General features: G+C 55.6%; 1 protein-coding gene across 2 annotated transcripts; it reads left to right on the forward strand.

Moving 5' to 3' along the window:
- The first annotated feature begins 823 nt into the window (after positions 1-823).
- Positions 824-19722, forward strand: PIGR (polymeric immunoglobulin receptor). Of its 2 annotated transcripts, XM_068159626.1 has the most exons (12): positions 824-1001; positions 9784-9879; positions 10101-10433; positions 11625-11954; positions 12638-12961; positions 14359-14673; positions 15073-15128; positions 15165-15256; positions 16477-16595; positions 17639-17764; positions 17878-17936; positions 18773-19722. In XM_068159626.1, the coding sequence occupies exons 1-12, from the start codon at positions 995-997 to the stop codon at positions 18902-18904; spliced, it is 1989 nt and encodes a 662-aa protein (XP_068015727.1). In that variant the 5' UTR covers positions 824-994; the 3' UTR covers positions 18905-19722. The 2 variants fall into 2 exon arrangements, with proteins under 2 accessions (XP_068015727.1, XP_068015726.1); XM_068159625.1 differs by having other exon boundaries at positions 15073-15256.
- Positions 19723-20817: the final 1095 nt, after the last annotated feature.

Below are 20817 nucleotides of genomic sequence, written 5' to 3' on the forward strand. Positions count from 1 at the left end.
CTGCCATCCTGGTGAAGCTCCTCAGCTTTCAGAGATTCACAGAATGGTTTGGGTTGGAAGGGACCTCAAAGCTCATCCAGCTCCAACCCCCCTGCCATGGGCAGGGACACCTCCCACCAGCCCAGGTTGCTCAAGACCTAATCCAACCTGGCCTTGAACATGCAGGGAGGGGGAAAAGCTTTGCCTGACTCCCCCATTAGGAGAAATTCCTGCTTTTGCAGCACTGCTGCAAGGTAAAGGCCCATCCTACACAGTACAACACCTTCCATCTTCATTAAGTTGACTTTCTCACACAGTTCCTCTTCTGTCAACCCAGCAGAAGCCAGGTCAGTCCTTGCAGCAAGGAGCTCTCCTGCCTGGGATGATGGGAAACAACTCCAGGGTGGTGTTGCAAAGCCAACAAGGAGGAGGGAGCTGGCTGGACCCTTGTAAGGTTCCCCTGTGTCTTGGGCATCTTCAAGCCAAGCCATCCCAGCTGCCTTCAAAGTTCTCTGGGTGCTGTCCAAGCAGAAAGCTGGCCCAGAGACACTGCTGCCAGCAGAGCAGAAGACCTCCCCTGGCTCTGACCTGACAGAGGTGCCCTGGCTGCTCACCCTGGGGGCTGGTGTTGTGCAATGTGTAAGCAGGAGGTCAATAACGGCCTGCAGGCTCCAAGTGCCAGCAGAGCTGGGCTGGGCAGCAGCAGAGCTGAGCTGGGCTGGGCAGCAGCAGAGCTGAGCTGGGCTGGGCAGCAGCAGAGCTGAGCTGGGCTGGCTGTTGGCTCCCCAGCTCTCACGTGGGCTGTGCTCACCTGCCAGAGCTTTTGGATGCTATTCCTTTAAGGCACAACAGGTGGAAATGCAGGGCTAGAGGTGCCAGGAGTATTTAAAACAGCCTGGCACTGCCAGAGCCCTCGTCCAGCCGTGGCAGGGAGGCAGGACACCCACAGCAGGACCCAGGGCTGGCCACGGGGTGGTCAGGCTCCAGGAGAAAGCAAGGAGGCCAAGAGAGTAACATGGGCTGTAAGTAAAGCTTCTTCCCTGTCTCTCCTGCACTGCAAAACCTGCTGTGCCACTGCTTGGAGGGGAACACCAATGCTGAGACACTGCTAAGGGGGAGCAGCAGGAGGTGGTTGTGCAGCTCTGGCTGGGGAGGGAGGCTGATTCCTTCTGAAAGAAGGTCAGAAGCCTAGGAGCAGGTCTGAGGGGTTACAGGTTGGACTTGATGATCTTTGAGGTCTTTTCCAAGCTTGCTGATTCTGTGATTCTATGTTTTCTTCTCTGCTGCAGATTTGGAAGCTCTCCTTGAAAGAAAAGGGGAGGGGGGAAAGGGAGAGAAAGGTTAACCATCATAAGATTTGCATTTGGGGTTAAGGTGAACAATAACTGCTGGTAGTGAGGCTTGGTCTGGGGCAACTCAACCTGTGGCCACTGCAGTCCTGGAGCACAGCATGGAGATAGTTGTTGGGTTTGAAATGGAAGAGGAGAGTCTGTGCATTCAGAAGGGGGAGAAGGAGCTACTGGAGCAGAAGGGAAGGGGCTGTGCATGGGGTCCTGCAAGAGAGCTGCCAGACTCCTTGCACATCACACCAACAGTGAAGGGGAAGGCTGCCCAGAGAGGTGGTGGAGCCTCCATCTCTGCAGGCAATCAAAACCCACCTGGATGTGTTCCTGTGTGACCTTCTCTCGGGGGCTTGGACTGGGTGGCCCCTTCCAAAGGTCCTTTCCAACCTCTACCATTCTGTGATGCTCCACACCTGAATTCTCACCCTGCAAAGGTGATGTAGCAGCAGTCTTGGCAGTGTTGGCTAACCATAGAATCAGTCAGGATTGGAAGGGACCACAAGGATCATCTAGCTCCAACCCCCCTGCCATGAGTAATGGTTGGGTTCAATGAATTCAGGATTCATTGAAGGGTTTGGGTTGGAAGGGACCTTGAAGACCAACCAGTTCCAACTCCCCTGCCACGAGCAGGGACACTTTCCTCTAGCCCAGGTCTGGCCTTGAACACCTCCAGGGAGGGGGCACCCACAACCTGTGCCAGTGTCTCCCCACCCTCACTGGAAAGACTTTCTCCCTCATCTCCAGTCTCAATCTGCCCTCCTCAAGCTCCAATCCATCCCCTCTCATCCTGTCACTATCTGATTGAAGACCTTCAGCAGCCTAAACAATTCTGTGCTTCTCTCCTTTCCATCTAAAGGACCCAGGGATCCCATCTCTGAAGAGCCCTCATGCTGCTGTTAGTGACAGGATAGAACAGAATTAGCCAGGTTGGAAGAGCCCTTTGAGTCCAACCTCTCACCCAACACCACCTAATCAACTAACCCATGGCACCAAGTGCCTCATCCAGGCTCTTCCTAAACACCTCCAGGGATGGGGACTCCACCACCTCCCTGGGCAGCACATCCCTACGGCCAATCTCTCTTGCTGGGAAGAATTTCTTCTTCATATCCAGCCTGAACCTCCCCTGGCACAGCTTGAGACTGTGTCCTCTTGTTCTGGTGCGTGGGAGAAGAGCCCAACCCCCACCTGGCTACAACCTCCCTTCAGGGAGTTGCAGAGAGCAAGAAGGTCTCCCCTGAGCCTCCTCTTCTGCAGGCTAAGCAACCCCAGCTCCCTCAGCCTCTCCTCCCAGGGCTGTGCTCCAGACCCCTCCCCAGCTTTGTTGCCCTTCTCTGGACACCTTCCAGCATCTCAACATCTTTCCTAACCTGAGAGGCCCAGAACTGGACAGACACTGATGCTATCTGTCCATGACAGGCTGTACAGTGGTCTTGGATCATTGGAAGCTCCTTCTCCTTGCAGGAGGAAGAGCATTACACTAGAAGAATGCTTTAACTGTGGTGAAGTTGCTTTCACTTTCCAGCCCAGGACAGGGGAAACAAAAAGCAAGCAGCAAATGAGCCATGAGACTGGGAGCTGAGGGGCAGCAAGCTGGGGTGTGGGGCTAGCTGACAGCTTAAAAGAACAGAAACCTCAGGTCACAAGGCAGTTATGGGAGAGCTGAGAGCTCAAAGGAGCAGAACAAGACAGCAGCAGCACAATCTCAGCTGGGATTTCAGTCACTGCCATGAGGGATCTCTTATTAGCCTTTAGCATTTGTCTTCCAGAATCATAGCAGGGGCTGGGGTGGGAGAGACCTCCAAAGCTCATCCACTCCAACCCCCCTCCAGTCACAGGGACATCCTCCACTAGAGCCTTGTCCAGCCTCACCTTGAATGTCTCCAGGGATGGAGCCTCAACCACCTCCCTGGGCAACCTGTTGCAGCATTCCAGCAGCCTCCTGGTGCAGAACTTGTTCCTCACCTCCAATCTGCATCTCTTCTCTCATTTCAAACCATTGTTGCTCATCCTATCCCTCCAGGCCTTTGCAGACAGTCCCTCTGCAGCCTTCTTGCAGCTCCTTTCAGGTACTGGAAGGCTGCTCCAAGGTCTCGCTGCAGCCTTCTCTTCTCCAGGATGAACAATATCTGCTGGGGCCAGGTTTCCCTGGTGCTTAATGAACGTTCTTAGCTGGGAGGGTCACAAGTGCTGCAGAAATGACTAAGAAATCAGCAAGGTTTAGGAAACTGAGGAGCTCCAGTGAGCTCTTCCCAGCAGTTTCTGCTCAGTGCATGACAAAGGCAGCACCTCCTGTTTCATCTCTTGCCATAGAGCCAAGGAGGCATTGGCTTGGAACAGGAAAGGTTCCCTTTCTGTATGTTGAGGTCAGCTCAGTCAACCTTCCTCAAAGCTGACTGCTCAGCCCTACTTTCATGAAGATGAAGTGGCCTGGGGGCTTTCCCCCATCCCACTACAGCAAATAAACCTCACAGTGAGGCCATGACCTCGATGGGTAAAGATGTAGAGAGCCTCAGCCCTGTGCAGAATGTTCACTGCTGTGACCTGCTTCTGGGCACAGAAGTCTCCAGCACTTCCATAAATCACAAGTCATTGTGGCTGCCTCCACCCTGGAGGTGTTCCAGGCCAGGCTGGATGAGGCCCTGAGCAACCTGGGCTGGTGGGAGGTGTCCCTGCCCATGGCAGGGGGTTGGAACTGGATGAGCTTCAAGGTCCCTTCCAACCCAACCCATTCTCTGAAGCTGCTGGGAAGCTTGAGCTGAGACATCAGCCTCCCTCTTTCCCAGGAGGCAACCAAATCTGATCCCCATGGAAGCTGAGTCCTTGCCAGCAGTGCTGCTGCTCTGCCTGCTCTCAGCATGACCTTTTGCTCTTGGCCACAGAGGTGTTCCTGCTTAGCCACAGCAGGCACTGGATGATCTTTCAGGTCCCTTCCAACCCAAGCCACTCTGTGAACCTCTGAATCACAGAGCAAATGCTGCTGCTCAGCCTGGCTCTACAACACTTCCCATCTCTACAGCTTCCTTAGGGCGTCAAGAGCTTGTGTCCAGAGAAGGGCAACAAAGCTGGGGAGGGGTCTGGAGCACAGCCCTGGGAGGAGAGGCTGAGGGAGCTGGGGTTGCTTAGCCTGGAGAAGAGGAGGCTCAGGGGAGACCTTCTTGCTCTCTCCAGCTCCCTGAAGGGAGGTTGTAGCCAGGAGGGGGTTGGTCTCTTCCCCCAGGCAAGCAGCACCAGAACAAGAGGACACAGTCTCAAGCTGTGCCAGGGAAGGTTTAGGCTGGAGGTGAGGAGAAAGTTCTTCACAGAAAGAGTTATTGGCCATTGGGATGTGCTGCCCAGGGAGGTGGTGGAGTCCCCATCCCTGGAGGTGTTCAAGAGGGGATTGGATGTGGCACTTGGTGCCATGGTTTAGTCAGGAGGTGTTGGGTGCCAGCTTGGACTTGATGATCTCTGAGGTCTTGTCCAACCTTATTGATTCTATGCTCTAAAAGGATTTAAGGAAGGGGGCTGGGGGGGGGGGGGAGGGGGGGAACCAACTCCTGCCTCATTGTCCATGTTGTTATCTCTGAGATATTTTAACAACAGGAAACATTCTACAGGACCAAAAGGGATCCAGAGCTGGAGTTACAAATGTGACAGCTAAATCTTTGTGCTTCTTTGATCCCCCAGCATGGCCTTGACACTGGGCATTGTTAAGAGGACTGGTTAATAGCTAATGGATTTGGATTGGGCTGATCCCTGGCAAGCAGCAGCAGGGGTGTAGGCAGCTCCTCCAGGGCTCAACTTTTGCAGCTGAGTCAGCAGAATTTGGGAACTGAACTCTGGCATCTCAGAGCCAGCAGGAACAGCTGCTTGATCAGGTTTGCATAACTCAGAGGGGCAGGTCCTGGGCTCCTTCCCATCACTGTAAATGTGAAGATCATAGAGTTATGGAATGGGTTGGGCTGGAAGGGACCTCCAAGATCATCCAGTTCCATCCAGGGACACCTTCCACTAGCCCAGGTTGCTCAAAGCCTCACCATGCAGCCTCACTCCAGGGAGGGAGCATCCACAACCTCCCTGGGCAACCTGCCTCAGTGTCTCCCCAGCCTCACTGGAAAGACTCCAGTCTAAATTTGCCCTCCTCAAGCTTCAATCCATCCCCTCTCCCCCTATCACTACAAGCCCCTGTAGAAAAGGTTCTTCACAGACCTTCACAGATGCCCTTGGTGGGGTTTCAGCTTCCCACATCCATGGTCACAAAGCTGGCAACTCCAGGTGGGCATGGAGCTGGGTGGCCAGGGGGAAATGAATGCCACTTCCCTCTATCACAGAATGCAGTGGGTTGGAAGGGACCTCAGAGCATCCATTTGAAGGCAAGCTACAACTAAACATTTGGGTCTGTTGGTCTTCACCTTGCTAATGATTAGCCCACCCTGGACTGGGCTGTGTGTGAGCTAACTCTTTGGAACCCCAGCTGCTTTGTACACACAGCCCAGCAGCAACTGCAAACAGCCAGAGAGCACCAAGCCAGCGAGCCTGGCACAACCTCCCTGCCAGGGCAATGCATGATCTTGGTGGCATTGGTGTCCAGAGCCTGGGTCATGAATGGCCAGCTCATGCACCAGCATGCAGTCTCCCAGCTCCCCAGTCCAGCTGCAGTATTGCCTTTGGGCCCTAAACTCTCCAGAAGCTGTGGTGCTGGGAGGGGGAAGAGAGGGCAGCAGACAGCTCGGCCAATGCAAACCCAAAGTCAACACAGAGGAACAAGTTCTGCCCCCCTCAAAACCCCAACCAAACAAAGGAGCACAGCCCCAGCCCATGCCTGGGCATCATCCAGAGGACCACTGTTGCAACAGGGCCTTTGCAAACACCGACCACACGTGGCTGTGCAGCTGAAAGGTCTCCCCATGGCTGCTGCTCAGCGAGAGGAGAGGTGGAGAGCAGCCACAGGGGTTTAACCTCTGCCCCCCCTTCACCTATCCAAACCTTTTTAACCAACCACAAAAAGCCCCCAGCAGGCCACAACAACTCCCTAGTGGGAATAACTGGGTTCTCCTCCCTGCTCTCCACCTGCCCCAGTCCACTGCTCTGCCTTGCAGGCAGGGTTTTGATGCAGCAGGTTCGAGACAGCAGCTTCCATGGACGCAGCAGGCACCACCTCCAGGCACACAGCAGGGTAAGGGCACTGCAGACCAGCAGCACCAGCTCTGGAGGCAGCACACACAGCATTGCCCTCTGGTTTCAACCCTCCTGACTCTTCCATAGCCCCCTGCAAACCTCTGCTGTCTCACCTCCCCTCTCCTTTTGGCTGCCCCTCCACCTGCAGAGCCATGACTACAAACCACAGCCACTTACTTGCACTCCCTTTCAGCTCAGCAGCTTCTCTCTTCCCTGGAGCTCTGAGGTTTAGACCTTGTGCTCTGCCTAGAGACAGCCAATCCAGCAGCAAATGTCCTGTGAAAGCAAGGAGGAACACCTAGACCACCTTGATGAAGCTCTCCTCCAGCCCCTCCACCAGCTGTTGCTCATTGCATCGAGCAGCAAAGCTCATCTGAACCATCTCTGGGGGTGGGGAAGTGTCAGTGTGTGAGTGCCACAGGGTGCCAGGAGCAGAGAGGGGGTTTCCAGCCATCCAGCTGGCTGTATCAGCATGGCAACACAGCCCAGAGTTTTATGTAACTGGTGGCTGTGCTTGCTCAGACTTGCTCTGCACAGGAGTAGTTCTCTCCATTCATTGAGCAGGGGAAGGTTTCAACAGCATCTGGGAGGTATTTGGCCCTCAAAAGTTGCCCCAGGGGAGGTTTAGGTTGAATACTAAACTGCTTCACTGAAAGGGTTCTCAAAGTGTGGAACAGGCTGCCCAGGGAGGTGGTTGGAGCTCCAGCCCTTGCAGGTGCTTAAAAGCCACAGAGATGTGGTGCTGAGGGACATGATTCAGCATCAGATTTGGTAGTTAGAGAAGGGTTGGACTGGATGATCTCCAAGGTCCTTTCCAACCCAGATGGTTCTGTGATTCTCTAAGAGGACTGGAGGCAACTCAGAGTGGCAGATGTTGGGCATGCAAGCACACAGGGACCATTGGGATTGCTGGGGCACAGACACTGAGGTGCAAACCTTCTTCCCTGCACATGAAGAGCCTGAAGCCACCACCCTCACCACCTCTCTCTGCACACAGCTCTACCTTTGTTCCAAAAGAGAGGTCTGGGAGGCTCTTCCCAACCTGGCAAAATGATGTTGTCTGTCCCTGAAGCAGCCTGGAAAAGAAGATAAATCCAGATAAGGTTGGACTTGAGGATCTCAAAGCTCTTCTCCAACCTGGTTCATTCTGGTCTGATCTATTCTTTCCTACTCAAATTGCCCTGGGAAGGAATCAGCCTCACAGGTGACTCTAATTTTGCCAAGGGAAAGCTGAGCTGGGATCCTGCTTGCCCTGCAGAGCCGTGGGTGGAGGGCAGCAAGGTGACCCTCAGCCAGAGGAGCTGCTGTGGGCAAGGGGCAAACCTCAAGGCCCTTTTCGTGCCCTACTGTTTGCTCTCTGCTGAATGTGTGATGTTTGTCCTGCTGGCTCCCTTCTGGGAGATGCATGAAAGAGCATTTTTCATGCTCAGTGAGTTAATGATTAGCCCTGGCCAAGTGGCCGGTGAGCAATCAAGACAGCACAATACAGGAGGAAGAAAGCACAACAGAGCCTCTTTCATCTCCACACGGAAACAAATCCTTCTCTTCTGCTGGGAATTGCCCATCGTAAAGTTGTCACTTGACAGCCTGAAAGCAAGTCCCTCTGCAGGCATTCCTTGGCATCTGGCAGCTCTAGAGCTTGAAACAGGCAGGTAGGGCAACAGCCACGTTCAGGAAGAGCTCTTTCCCATCACCACAACCCCCCCTGAAGTGGCCAACGACATGCTCCTGGCAGGCAAAAGGAAAGGGGAGGGAGAGAAGGAGAGCCAAGGAGGGGAGGGGGAGAAGGAGAGCCAAGGAGGGGAGGGGGAGAAGGAGAGCCAAGGAGGGGAGGGGGAGAAGGAGAGCCAAGGAGGGGAGGGGGAGAAGGAGAGCCAAGGAGGGGAGGGGGAGAAGGAGAGCCAAGGAGGGGAGGGGGAGAAGGAGAGCCAAGGAGGGGAGGGGGAGAAGGAGAGCCAAGGAGGGGAGGGAGTGAATCAAGAGCTTTGGCTTCCTCCAAGGCATCAATTCAAAAGGTCAGAAATAAGAATCCTGAAGACTATGGCCACATCCCAAGAGATTCAGAGTTTGGTTTGGCAGTCTCCAACGAGGAAGAAATCTTCACAGTGAGGGTGGTCAGACACTGGAAGGGGTTGTCCAGGGAAGTCACAGATGCCCCAGCAGGGAAGTGTTCAGGGTGAGATTGAAGGAGGCTTTGAGCAACGTGGCCTAGTGAAAGACATCACAGCCCATGGCCTTCCTGGCATGGTGGGAAGGATCTTTTCCAACCAAAACAATGCTAGGAACAACACTGACAGACAATCTGACCCAAGTTATGGAACCCTCAGATGCAAGGGTCAAGGGCTCAGGTTGCCCTTGCCTCAAGCTGAGCTCTTGGTTGCCACCTAACTTTCCTGCCTGACAGGGCTCAGAGGCTTCTGGACCACTGCAGCCTGGTGAGAAGCTGTTCTGATTCCAGATCCACCTCTGAACCAAGGTTCTTCTGGTTTGGCCCAAACCACTTTTTGTGCTGTTCACACCAGCCCTGCTGCCAGCCCAAGGGACACTCTGCTCTGATGGACACATTGGTGGCTTGCAGGCATTGCTTTATCTTTGTCAGAACAGCTTCTCCTCTCATTTCCTAGAGGGGAAAATTGGGATGAGACCCGCAGGCAGTCATGGTGCCATGGAGCAACACAGGCAAGAGCAGAGCCATCAGCTCCCTCTTTGCCATTCAACCCTTGACAGAAGTGATGAAATGCTGCATTCCCTGCAGCTCCAGCAGCCACAGCCTGGGCAAGAAAGCTGGGGAGGGGTCCGGAGCACAGCCCTGGGAGGAGAGGCTGAGGGAGCTGGGGTTGCTTAGCCTTCAGAAGAGGAGGCTCAGGGGAGACCTTCTTGCTCTCTCCAACTCCCTGAAGGGAGGTTGGAGCCAGGTGGGGGTTGGTCTCTTCTCCCAGGCAAGCAGCACCAGAACAAGAGGACACAGTCTCAAGCTGTGCCAGGGGAGGTTCAGGCTGGATATGAGGAAGAAGTTCTTCCCAGAATGAGAGATTGGCCCTTGGGATGTGCTGCCCAGGGAGGTGGTGGAGTCCCCATCCCTGGAGGTGTTTAGGCAGAGCCTGGATGAGGCCCTTGGTGCCATGGTTGAGTTGATCAGATGGTGCTGGGTCATAGGTTGGACTTGATCTCAAAGGTCTCTTCCAACCTTATTAATTCTATTCTGTTCTATTCTTCCTTTCCTCCAGGCATGAGGATTATTAGATGAGCTGCTCAGGTAACCGTTTTGCAAGTGATTAGTCACCAACTGCTGTGCCTCTTCCAGGGAATGAAAGCAAGATGACCCTTCTGGTGTTCTTCTTCCTGCTCACCCTCCTGCCTGCCCAGGCTGCAAGCAGCAGATACCTCCCCAAGTCAGCAAGTAAGTGGAACCCCCCCTGGGGCACAGCTCTTGTGGGTGTCCTGGGACCAGCTTTAAGGGGGGAGAAAGGTTCAGGGGGTGTCTCTACCTCATCAGTGCCAGGGGACCTTGGAGACCACATCAAGCTGGGTCCATGCCTGCTGCGGTGCACCCAACCTGCTCTGCAGTGCCAGCCGGCGGTGGAGCACTTCTGACACAGCCAATGTGCTTTCCTCTTGCAGTCTCAAGCCCTGTGTTTGGACCATGGCAGGTCTATGGTCTGCTCAACGGCTCAGTCACCATCACCTGCTTCTACCCTCCCACCAGTGTCAACAGGCACGACAGGAAGTACTGGTGCAGGGAGTCGGCCATGAGCTGCAGGACCGTGGTCTCCAGCAGCGGCTACGTGGCTGCAGGCTACGAAGGCAGAGCCTCCCTCATCGACTACCCAGAGTCCAAACACTTCCAGATCACCATCTCTGGGCTTACACAGGCAGATGAGGGCAGCTACCTGTGTGGCATCGGCATCAACGGCCGAGGGCTGTCCCACAAAGTCAGCCTGGAGGTTTCTGAAGGTAATTACAACTCCTGGGGCTCCTTAAAGGGTTATCTTTTAGATAGCTTTGGGTAATAGGTTGGACTCACTGATCTCAAAGGTCTCTTCCAACCTGGTTAATTCTATTCTATCTTAGGCTGGATGTGAGGAAGAAGTTCTCCATAGAAAGAGAGATTGGCCATTGGGATGTGCTGCCCAGGGAGGTGGTGGAGTCACCATCCCTGGAGGTGCTTAGGAAGAGCCTGGATGGGGTGCTTGGTACCATGATTAGATGGTGTTGGGTGAGAGGTTGGACTCAATCTCAAAGTTCTCTTCCAACCTGGTCAATTCTAGTCTAGTCTATCCTCCTTCCCTTGTTTCCCCTCCTTTTGACAAGGCTGCACAGGGAGGCTGCCCAATGTCTAAGAGCTCAGGGTGCTCCCACTGAAACAATTCCATGCTTTCAAGAAACAGAGTTCCTTTCCCTCTGTGCTCTCACAGGGTGAATTTTTGGACCCCAAAATCTGGCAAATCCAAATCCAATTAAATGAGGCTCATCTCCCAAACATTGCTTAGAAACTTCAGCCTCCTCTCAGCCACCAAAATGTAGGGAGGTGCCATCAGAAGTGGCCATCACTCCAATGTAGCTTCCAACCCATGGCTGTAAGGCAAGCCCTGGGACAATGCCATGTGGACATGGTGCACAGGGCAAGGCCCAGGGTGCACAGTGTGCTGCAAGCTCATTGCACAGCCCCTGGGAGAAGGGTCTGGGACAAGCTCTGCTGTAGAGTGAGCAGTGACACAGTACAGAGACCTCAATCCTCAAATGAGGGACAGGCACAGGACAGAACTGGGGATACCATGGAGTACAATCATAGAATCATTGAGGCTGAAAAGAGCTCTAAGATCACCCAGCCCAGCCATCAACCCAACACCACCACAGCCACTAAACCATGGCCCCAGGTTTCTTGAACCCCTCCAGGGATGGGGACTCCACCACCTCCTCAGGCAGCCTGTTCCAACCCCTGACCACTCCTGCAGTCAAGAAATTAGTCCTAATCTCCTCCCTAAACCTCCTCTGGTGCAACCTGAGGCCATTTCCTCGTGTCCCACACAACCCAGCAGAGCAGAGAGGAACTCTGCTGGAGGGAAGCCTTCAGAGATCCCAGGGTGCTGCACACCGTTGCGGACAGAGCAGGCAGTAGGCTCTGATGGCTCTCTCTATGCACAGGTCCACAGGTACCCGAGGGTGCTGAGCTCTTCTACGTGGAGCTGCACAGCACTCTGACCATGAGCTGCAACTTTGGGGAGGAGACTGTAAACGAGAGGAAGTTCTTGTGCAAGCTGGGCAGAAGCGGCTGCCGCAACATCATCGATACCTACGGCAACGTGGATGAGGACTACACAGGGAGGATTCTGATGAACAGTGAGGACACTCAAGGCGCATTCAGCATCACAATAACTCAGATGGGCTGGCAGGACTCTGGCTACTACCTGTGTGGGTATGGTGTCCAAGGGGAGAGAGGAGAAACGAAGGAGCTGGACGTGCACGTCTATGAGAGTGAGTAAGCTCTTCCCAGGGAGCTTTGCCCTTCCCAGAATCCCAGAGCTGCCTAGACTGGAAAAGACCTCTAAGATCACAGTGATCCATTGAGCCAGCACTGCCAGGTCCTTGACTAAACCATGCTCCCAAGGACAATGTCTACACAACTCTTAAATACCTCTAGGGATGGGGACTGTGGCAGCCTGTTCCAGTGCCTCACCACTCTTGCAGTCCTAATAACCAACCTGAACCTCCCTTCCTCCTGCCACTCATTGCATGAAAGGAGAGACCAGCACCCACCTCACCCCAACCTCCTTTCAGGGAGTATTAGAGTGAATTCTGGGGGCAAAAAAAAGCTCTAAGAGACACTTTAGGGCAACTTCCTAGCAACAGAATTCCACCACTGAGCTATGGAGCACGGGGACGGGCAGCCCAGAGAGGCTGCAGAGTCTCCTTCTCTGGAGACATTCAAACCCCACCTGGACATATTCCTGTGCAGCCTGACCCAGGTGTACCTCCATTAGCAGAAGATGATCTCCAGAGGTCCCTTCCTCCAGAGGTCCCTTCCACCTCTCCCACCATTCTGTGATGCTGTGAGCTTCACCCCTTAGCTTCACCTTGCTTGGCTTGCTCTGATCTCTGTCCTCTTGGGAGAGTGCCCCAGGGTCCCTCACGGCTTCTCCTTTCCCTTTTGCCTCCAGAGACCGACGTCCCTCAGGGCAAGCCCACAATCATTGCTGTCAAAGGGAGCTCAGCCACTTTTGAGTGCCACTATGGACCCGCCAGGAGCTCCTCCCTCAAGTACTGGTGCAAGTGGAGGCAGAAGGGCTGCAGCCGCATCATCGACAGCTCCGACTTTGTGTCACCCCTGTACGAAGGGAGGGTGGCCATATACGACGACCCAGCCAACCAAACCTTCACTGTCATCCTCAACCAGCTGAAGGACAGTGACAAAGGCTACTACTGGTGCATGACAGAAGATGAGAAGGAGCAGCAATCCTCAACCGAGCTGAAGATCATAGACGGTAGGAGCTCGCGCGCCGGCAGCGCTCTGCCTGCTCAGTGGGTACAAAACCACCTCCTCAGCACCCCAGGGGAGCAGAGCTGCCTTTTCATAGTATCATAGAATCAGTCAGGGTTGGAAGGGACCACAAGGATCATCTAGTTCCAACCCCCCTGCCATGGGCAGGGACACCCCACACTAGATCAGCCTGGCCAGAGCCTCAGCCAGCCTGGCCTTAAACACCTCCAGGGCTGGGGCCTCAACCACCTCCCTGGACAACCCATCCCAGGGCTTCACCACTCTCATGGGGAAGAACTTCCTCCCCACCTCCAGCTTCATTCCATTCCCCCTAGTCCTATCACTCCCTGAGATCCTGAGCAGTCCCTCCCCAGCCTTCTTGGAGCCCCCTTCAGATCCTGGGAGGCCACAATGAGGTCACCTCAGAGCCTTCTCTTCTGCAGACTGAACAGCCCCAACTCCTTCAGTCTGTCCTCATAGGAGAGGTGCTCCAGCCCTCTGCTCATCCTCCTGGCCCTGCTCTGGACACCTTCCAGCACATGCACATCCTTTTTGGGGAAGAGATGTGAAGTCAGGTGGGGGTTGGTCTCTTCTCCCAGGCAAGCAGCACCAGAACAAGAGGACACAGTCTCAAGCTGTGCCAGGGGAGGTTTAGGCTGGAGGTGAGGAAGAAGTTCTTCATAGAAAGAGAGATTGGCCATTGGGATGTGCTGCCCAGGGAGGTGATGGAGTCCCCATCCCTGGAGGTGTTAAGGAAGAGCCTGGATGAGGCCCTTGGTGCCATGGTTTAGCTGATTAGATGGTGTTGAGTGATAGGTTGGACTTGATGATCTCAGAGGTCTCTTCCAACCTGGTTTATTTATTCCATTCTTCACAAAAGCTTCTCACACAAGGAGGTCTCAAGCCTTGCCAAAGCTCCCCCCAGCTTCCAGCCAGAGGTGAATGTGGAATCATAGAACTGTTCTGCTTGCAAAAGTCCTCTGAGATCAGCAACTCCAACCACCAGCCCAACCCCACCATGGTCACTGAACCAGCTCCCCAAGCACCATGGCCTCACCTATCTTGAACACCTCCAGGGATGGGGACTCCACCACCTCCCTGGGCACCCCCCACCCTCACTATCAACAATTTCTTTCTAACCTCCAGTCTAAATTTGCCCTCAGCAAGCTTCAACCCAGTCCCTCTCATCCTGTCACAAGCAGCCCTTCTAAACAGCTCCTGCCCAGATCTCCTGTAGCCCCTTCGGGTACTGGAAGGCTGCTCTGAGGTCTCCCCACCACCTTCTCTTGGCCAGTCTGAGCAGCCCCAGCTCTGCCAGCCTCTCCCCACACGGGAGCTACTCCAACCCTCTGATCGTCTTCGTGGCCCTCCTCAGCCTTGACCTTCTGTTTGCCCTTGCAGGAGAGCCTGGGCTGCAGGGACCGGAGGACGTGGAGGCACAAGTGGGCTCCCCGGTGGATTTGACTTGCTCCTACCTATGCAAGTACTACTCCTACCAGAAGTACTGGTGCAGGTGGAACAGCACCAGCTGCACCCCCATGCCTGCTACCGACCAGCGGCAGCCGGGAGCGGACGTGAGCTGCGACCGCGACAACAGGACAGTCACCCTCAGCTTCGCCTCGGTGACCAAGGCAGACCAGGGCTGGTACTGGTGCGGAGTGACACGGAACGGCCGCCTGGGGGAAACCAGGGCCGTGTACCTGTCTGTGACCGAAGGTGAGCCCCGGGAGTGCTGCGCACGGAAGGGTTTCCTGCTCCTTAGCCTGCTGCCGAGCGCGAAGCCCTCTCCATTGCCACTAGGCAGCAGCACCTCAAAGGAGAAGAGCTCTCAGCATCCCAGGCTGGGCGCTGAGGTCACCCTGCTTGCGCCTAACTTACAGCATCCTGCAACTGCTCTCTAGAAAAGCCCCCTAAGGTCAGCAAGTTCACCTTACCCCACCATGCCCAGCCGAGCCACGTCCCCAGGTGCCACATCCTCACCTTTCCTGACCACCTCCGGGGGTGGCATCCAGCCAGAACCACCACAGCCACCCCCCCCAGCCCCCTTGTGTGCCACCACCTCCACACCGCTGCTCACACAACTAACCAACCACTCTTCTTCTCTGGGAGACACAGGGCAGAGTGATGACCACAACCTGGAGATTCAGAGCCTTGATGCTTCCTCCAGCCAGGCTGAGCCTCCCAGCCAGGCTGAGCCTCCCAGCCAGGCTGAGCCTCCCAGCCAGGCTGAGCCTGGTGTCAGACCCCAAGGAAGAGCCTTCAGTGATGCTGGGGTGCAAAGTGCAGCTGGCTCAGAAAGGTTTGTTCCCTCTAAGGTTCTCTCCTGTCAGCTCTCTGTTTGCACACTGCCCATGGGGCTTGGTAGCAAAAAGAATCACAGAAACATGCAGGTTGGAAGAGACCCTCAGGATCACCAAGTCCAACCCTGAGCCCTGCTCTACAAGGGTCACCCCTAAGCCATATCCCCAAGCACCACATCCAAACCACCTTGAAACACAGCCAGGACTGGCAGCTCCACCACCTCCCTGGGAAACAAGAAAGATTCTTGTCCCTAAAGGACTTGTCTTAAAAAAGACATCAGGAGAGGGAAATGTTCCAGCCAAAGGCAGGATGGTTTGAAATGTCTCTAGCTCAGGGCAAAACCAGTCCCAGGAGGGAATGCTTGGAGAGTCAGGAGCAGAGGGCTTCCCTTCACACATTTCTAACCAAGCTGCTGATGTAGGAACAGTGTGGCCAGCAGGGGCAGGGAGCTCATTCTGCCCTGTGCTCAGCACTGCTCAGGCCACACCTTGAGTCCTGTCTCCAGTTCTGGGCTCCTCAGTCTAAGGAGGACATTGAGAGACTGGAAGGTGTCCAGAGAAGGGCAACAAAGCTGGGGAGGGGTCTGGAGCACAGCCCTGGGAGGAGAGGCTGAGGGAGCTGGGGTTGCTTAGCCTGCAGAAGAGGAGGCTCAGGGGAGACCTTCTTGCTCTCTCCAACTCCCTGAAGGGAGGTTGTAGCCAGGTGGGGGTTGGTCTCTTCTCCCAGGCAGCCAGCACCAGAACAAGAGGACAGAGTCTCAAGCTGTGCCAGGGGAAGGTTAGGCTGGAGGTGAGCAGAAAGTTCTTCATAGAATTGCTAGCCATTGGGATGTGCTGCCCTGGGAGGTGGTGGAGTCCCCATCCCTGGAGGTGCTCAAGAGGGGATTGGATGTGGCACTTAGTGCCATGGTTTAGTAATGAGGTCTGTGATGCCAGCTTGGGTGGCAGGTTGGACTTGATGAGCTTTGAGGTCTCTTCCAACCTTGGTGATTCTGTAGCTGCTCAGGCACAGCCTCTCTCCTACCTTTTTCTGTGGGTTTGGGTTTTTCTTCCTGTGCTCTGAGGCCCAGCTCATTCCCTGAAGCTCAGCACACTCCCCCTCCTCCTCACCATCCTCTCCAGATGTAGGCTGCAGGGCACTCACACACAGCATTCAGCCTGGAGTAATGAAACCCAAACTGCAGCTCACAGCTGGGTGACATCTTCCCCTCCCTTCCAGCCCTGCCCAAAGCCAAGGCCCCAACACTCTGGTGCTCAGCCTGAGCCTTACTGGTGCTGTGCTCCTGGTGCTGGTGACAGCTTTCGCCGTCTTCAAATACAGGCAGCTGAAGAGAGCTGGTGAGTCCCTTTCCCACTCCCCCAGGGGATGGCAGCCACCAAGGCTAGTTGAGAGGGGTCCCTGCCCCTGCAGGGGGGGATGGAGTAGCTGATCCCTAAGGTCCCTTCCAGCCTAAGCCATTCTCTGATTCTGTGAAGGTGAATCATGGAATCGGTAAGGCTGAAAGCCCTTTAAGGCCATCGAGTCCCACCCCAACCACGGCAGCAGCTGAAGGTGGTACCCCGGGCATGCCACAGCCTCTGCTGCCCACCATGCAGCAGGCAAGCAAGGGACCCTGCCTCTGCCCTTGACCACATCCATAGGGCTCCAACACCCAGCACAGAGCGTGTCTGGGCTCAGACACAGACCCCCCCTCTGCGGGCACAGGGCAGGGACCACCCCCCCCCCCCGGGCTTAGAACAGAGACCACCACCCCCCCTCCGCGGGCTTAGAACGGAGACCACCACCACCACCCCCGCGCCTTAGAACGGAGACCACCACCCCCCCTCCGCGGGCTTAGAACGGAGACCACCACCACCACCCCCGGGCTTAGAACGGAGACCACCACCCCCCCTCCGCGGCTTAGAACGGAGACCACCACCACCACCCTCCGCGGGCTTAGAACGGAGACCACCACCCTCCCCCCCACCCCCCCCCCGGGTTTAGAACGGAGACCACCACCACCACCCCCCCCCCCCGGGTTTAGAACGGAGACCACCACCCCTCCTCGCAGGGTCAAGACAGAGACCATCCCTCCATGGGCTTAGGACAGAGACCACCCCTCCGCGGGCTCAGGACAGGGATCACCACACACACCCTCCATGGGTTCAGAAGAGGGACCACCCCTCCGCGGGCTCAGAACAGGGATCACCACACACACCCTCCATGGGCTCAGGACAGGGACCACCCCCCCGCGGGCTCAGGACGGGGACCACCCCCCCCGCGGGCATTACTCAGAGGTGCTTAGACGGCAGGGAGCTTTCACCAGCTCCAAAGACGCCTGTGGAGCGTTTCCCTCGCGTTATCTCTCTCACGTTTCCATGCTCCTCCTCCCTCTTCCCAGACCTGGTGTCTGTGGGCAGCTACAGGACCAACATCAGCATGTCAGACTTCGAAGGTGTGAAGGGCTACACGGCAAGCAACAGTGCCTGTGTGAAGGAGAACGAGGAGACCCAGATTGGAGGGGATGGTAAGTGGCTGCCCCAGGGGCTGGGCAGAGGCTTGCAGGGGGACCCTGCCACAGCCACAGCTTGCCCACCCGTGGTGCCTACACCCTGCTGCCTTCCCTTTCTCTCCCCACAGAGTTCATCACCACGGAGGTCACCCCAGAAAGCTCTGCTGAGACAAAGAAGGCAAAAAGGGTAAGGAGGCAGGAGACAGCTCACTGACCTGGGAGGTGACACCACAGCCCTCCAGCTTCTGCCAAAGGGCTGCCCTCTCCCAGGGGTCTTTTTTATACCCAGGTGCTCTCCATCCCTGGGGCCTTATTCAGACCCAGGTGCTCTCCATCTCTGGGGCCTTATTCAGACCCAGGTGCTCCCCATCTCTGGGGTCTTTTTCAGACCCAGGTGCTCTCCATCCCTGGGGCCTTATTCAGACCCAGGTGCTCTCCATCCCTGGGGCCTTATTCAGACCCAGGTCCAGCAAGACTCAAAGTCAGCCCCAGCAGCTGTCAGGAAGGTTGGGATTGGGTTGTTACCACAAATATGAACCAGTGGCACAAGCACACAGCCAGAAGGCAGAGCACATCCCACCTCCCATCCTTATCCCCCCTATGGACAATAGTGCAGAAGGCAGAGGTGGGCAAGGAGGTCTCTGCCATTGCAAGGGCTGGGACTTGCTCCTGTGGACCTATCTTCTCCCTGCTTTTATCTGTCTTTCCCTACCCCTTGTTCTGGCTGGAGAAGACCTCTGAGGTCATCCAGTCCATCCATCAGTCCAGCACCACCATGGCCACCAAACCCTGTCCCCAAGTGCCATGGCCACACACTCTTTGAACCCTTCCAGGGGTGGTGACTCCACCACCTCCCTGGGCAGCCAATGCTCTCACACCAGCGTGACCTCCTGCATTGCCCTCCTTGTCCAGCCTGTCCCTACCCTCCCAAGGAGCTCACAGCCCACAGACCCCTGCCCTTTCCCCTCCACATGTTGCTGTCCATCCCAGCCCACCTAACAGCGTCCTTCTGTCCTTCCCCAGAGCTCCAAGGAGGATGCTGACCTGGCCTACTCCACCTTCCTCCTCACCTCTGGCACCATCACTCAGGGTGGCTCCAGGGGGGACAGCGCTGCCCCAGAGGTGGCCTCTCCAGCCTGGGAGGGTCAGATCTGAAAGCAAGGGACCAAGAGGTGACAACAAGAGGGACTGGGCTCTGCCTTGAGGCTCAGAGCCAGCCCTCAGCAAGCAGCACTCTGTATTGCTACCACAATTTGCTACAGCTTGACCTTTTTTTTCATGGTTTGGGGTTGGTTTTGTTGTTGTTGTTGTGTTTGGTTTGGGGGTTTTGGATTGGGTTTGGTTTGTTGCTTCAATTCAGCTTTCAGCAGTGATTTAGGGAGGAAGTGGCTGATGCCAAACAGGGCAGCTGGGCTGGGAAATGGCAGGAGCTTGAGGGGTTTAAGCCACCCTCTAGGCCCACCAGTGCCCTTCCACCTCAGGGAGCTCTCAAAGGGCAGAAGGCACACTGCAAAAAAAGGCAGAATAGGAATGGAATGGAATGGAAGTGGAATGGAATGGAAGGAAGTGGAAGGGAATGGAATGGAATGGAAGGGAATGGAATGGAAGGAAGTGGAAGGGAAGGGAATGGAAGGAAGTGGAAGGGAAGGGAATGGAATGGAATGGAAGGAAGTGGAAGGGAATGGAAGGGAAGGGAATGGAATGGGAGTAGAATAGGAAAGGAATAAACCAGACCAGGTTGGAAGAGACCTTCAAGATCATCACATCCACCACCACCCAATCAACTAAACCATGGCACCAAGCACCCCATCAACTCTCCTCCTAAACACCTCCAGCTGGCAAACCCTCTAGAATAGTCTCCTGCTTCTGATTCCTCTAAGCTTCCTCCCCCAGAGGGCCACACCTGTGGGCTGGACACGGTCTGGAGGGGGTTCTGTGCACAAGCAATAAAGACCACCACTGGCTTCAGCAGAGCAGGGGACTTGGGAGTGCATGGGGGAAGAGAGCACCCAAAGAGGGCTCCTCAGGGTGCACTCATGGGGGGGAGGGCAGGGTGTTTCTCCTCCTTTCACTGCAGCAGTGGAGCATCAGGTCTGGTCTTGCAAGCAGCACAGGATGGGAGAAGAAACCTAGAAGGGATGGAGAGAAACAGGCGAGGTTCTGAGTGATGTTTCACAGCTGCACTTGCACCAGCTGCAGGGATTGATCCCAGCGTGGCATTAATTAGTCTGACAACCCATTAGCAACCCCTGCAGCTGATGAAGCAACAGGCAGCGGTGCTGGCTGGCGCTGGGTCGTTTGCATAGCACAGACCTGACTCCCCAGGGCAGCTGAACCAACACCTTCCCCTCTCTGACCTGGAGGTGGATGAGCTGAGCCCAATCCCTGCTCCTCTGCCACAAGCCACCCTGCTGGGGGTGGCCTTGGAAACCCACCCTGAGCTTCATCCACCTGAGCACACATCACTCTCATCACTTTCCCTGGCTGACTTCGTGTTCACCCAGGTGGAAAGGAGGATGGCTGTAATTAAAGGTTGTCTCTTGGCCTTGTTTTGCGGGGGGGTGTGACTAAACAGGGGAAAACAATTCGTTGGTGTGTGGATTTCCAGGCAGCAGCACGACTCTGCTCTCAGCCAGGGGGAGGGGGCTGCAGAAAGCTGAGTACCTCGCTGACAAAGTGATGCAGGAAGCAGCAGAGGAGGAGGGGCTGGGAGAAAGCAGGGAAGCAGTTTTCCATGAACAGCAGGAAGGGGATGAGCTGGTGCCAGCCTGGCACAGAGAGGGGCTCTGGAGGTGTCTGGCAGGACCAGAGCTGGGAGAGAAGGGGGAGGAAGGGGGTAGAAAAGGGAATAGAAAAGGAAGGGAGAGGAAGGGGTAGGAGGGGGGTAGAAAATGGTGGAAAATGGGGTAGGAAAGGGGGTAGGAAAGGGGTAGAAGGGGGTAGGAAAGGGGGTAGGAAGGGGTAGGAAAGGGAGTAGGAAGGGGTAGAAAAGGGGGTAGAAGGGAGGAGAAAAGGGGGGAAGAAGGGAGGAGAAAGGGGGGAAGGAGGGGGGAGAAAAGGGGGTAGAA

This window comes from Melanerpes formicivorus, unplaced genomic scaffold (genome assembly GCF_026170545.1).
Source record: "Melanerpes formicivorus ecotype bairdi unplaced genomic scaffold, bMelFor1.0.p_v2 SCAF_46, whole genome shotgun sequence".
Taxonomy (NCBI): domain Eukaryota; kingdom Metazoa; phylum Chordata; class Aves; order Piciformes; family Picidae; genus Melanerpes; species Melanerpes formicivorus.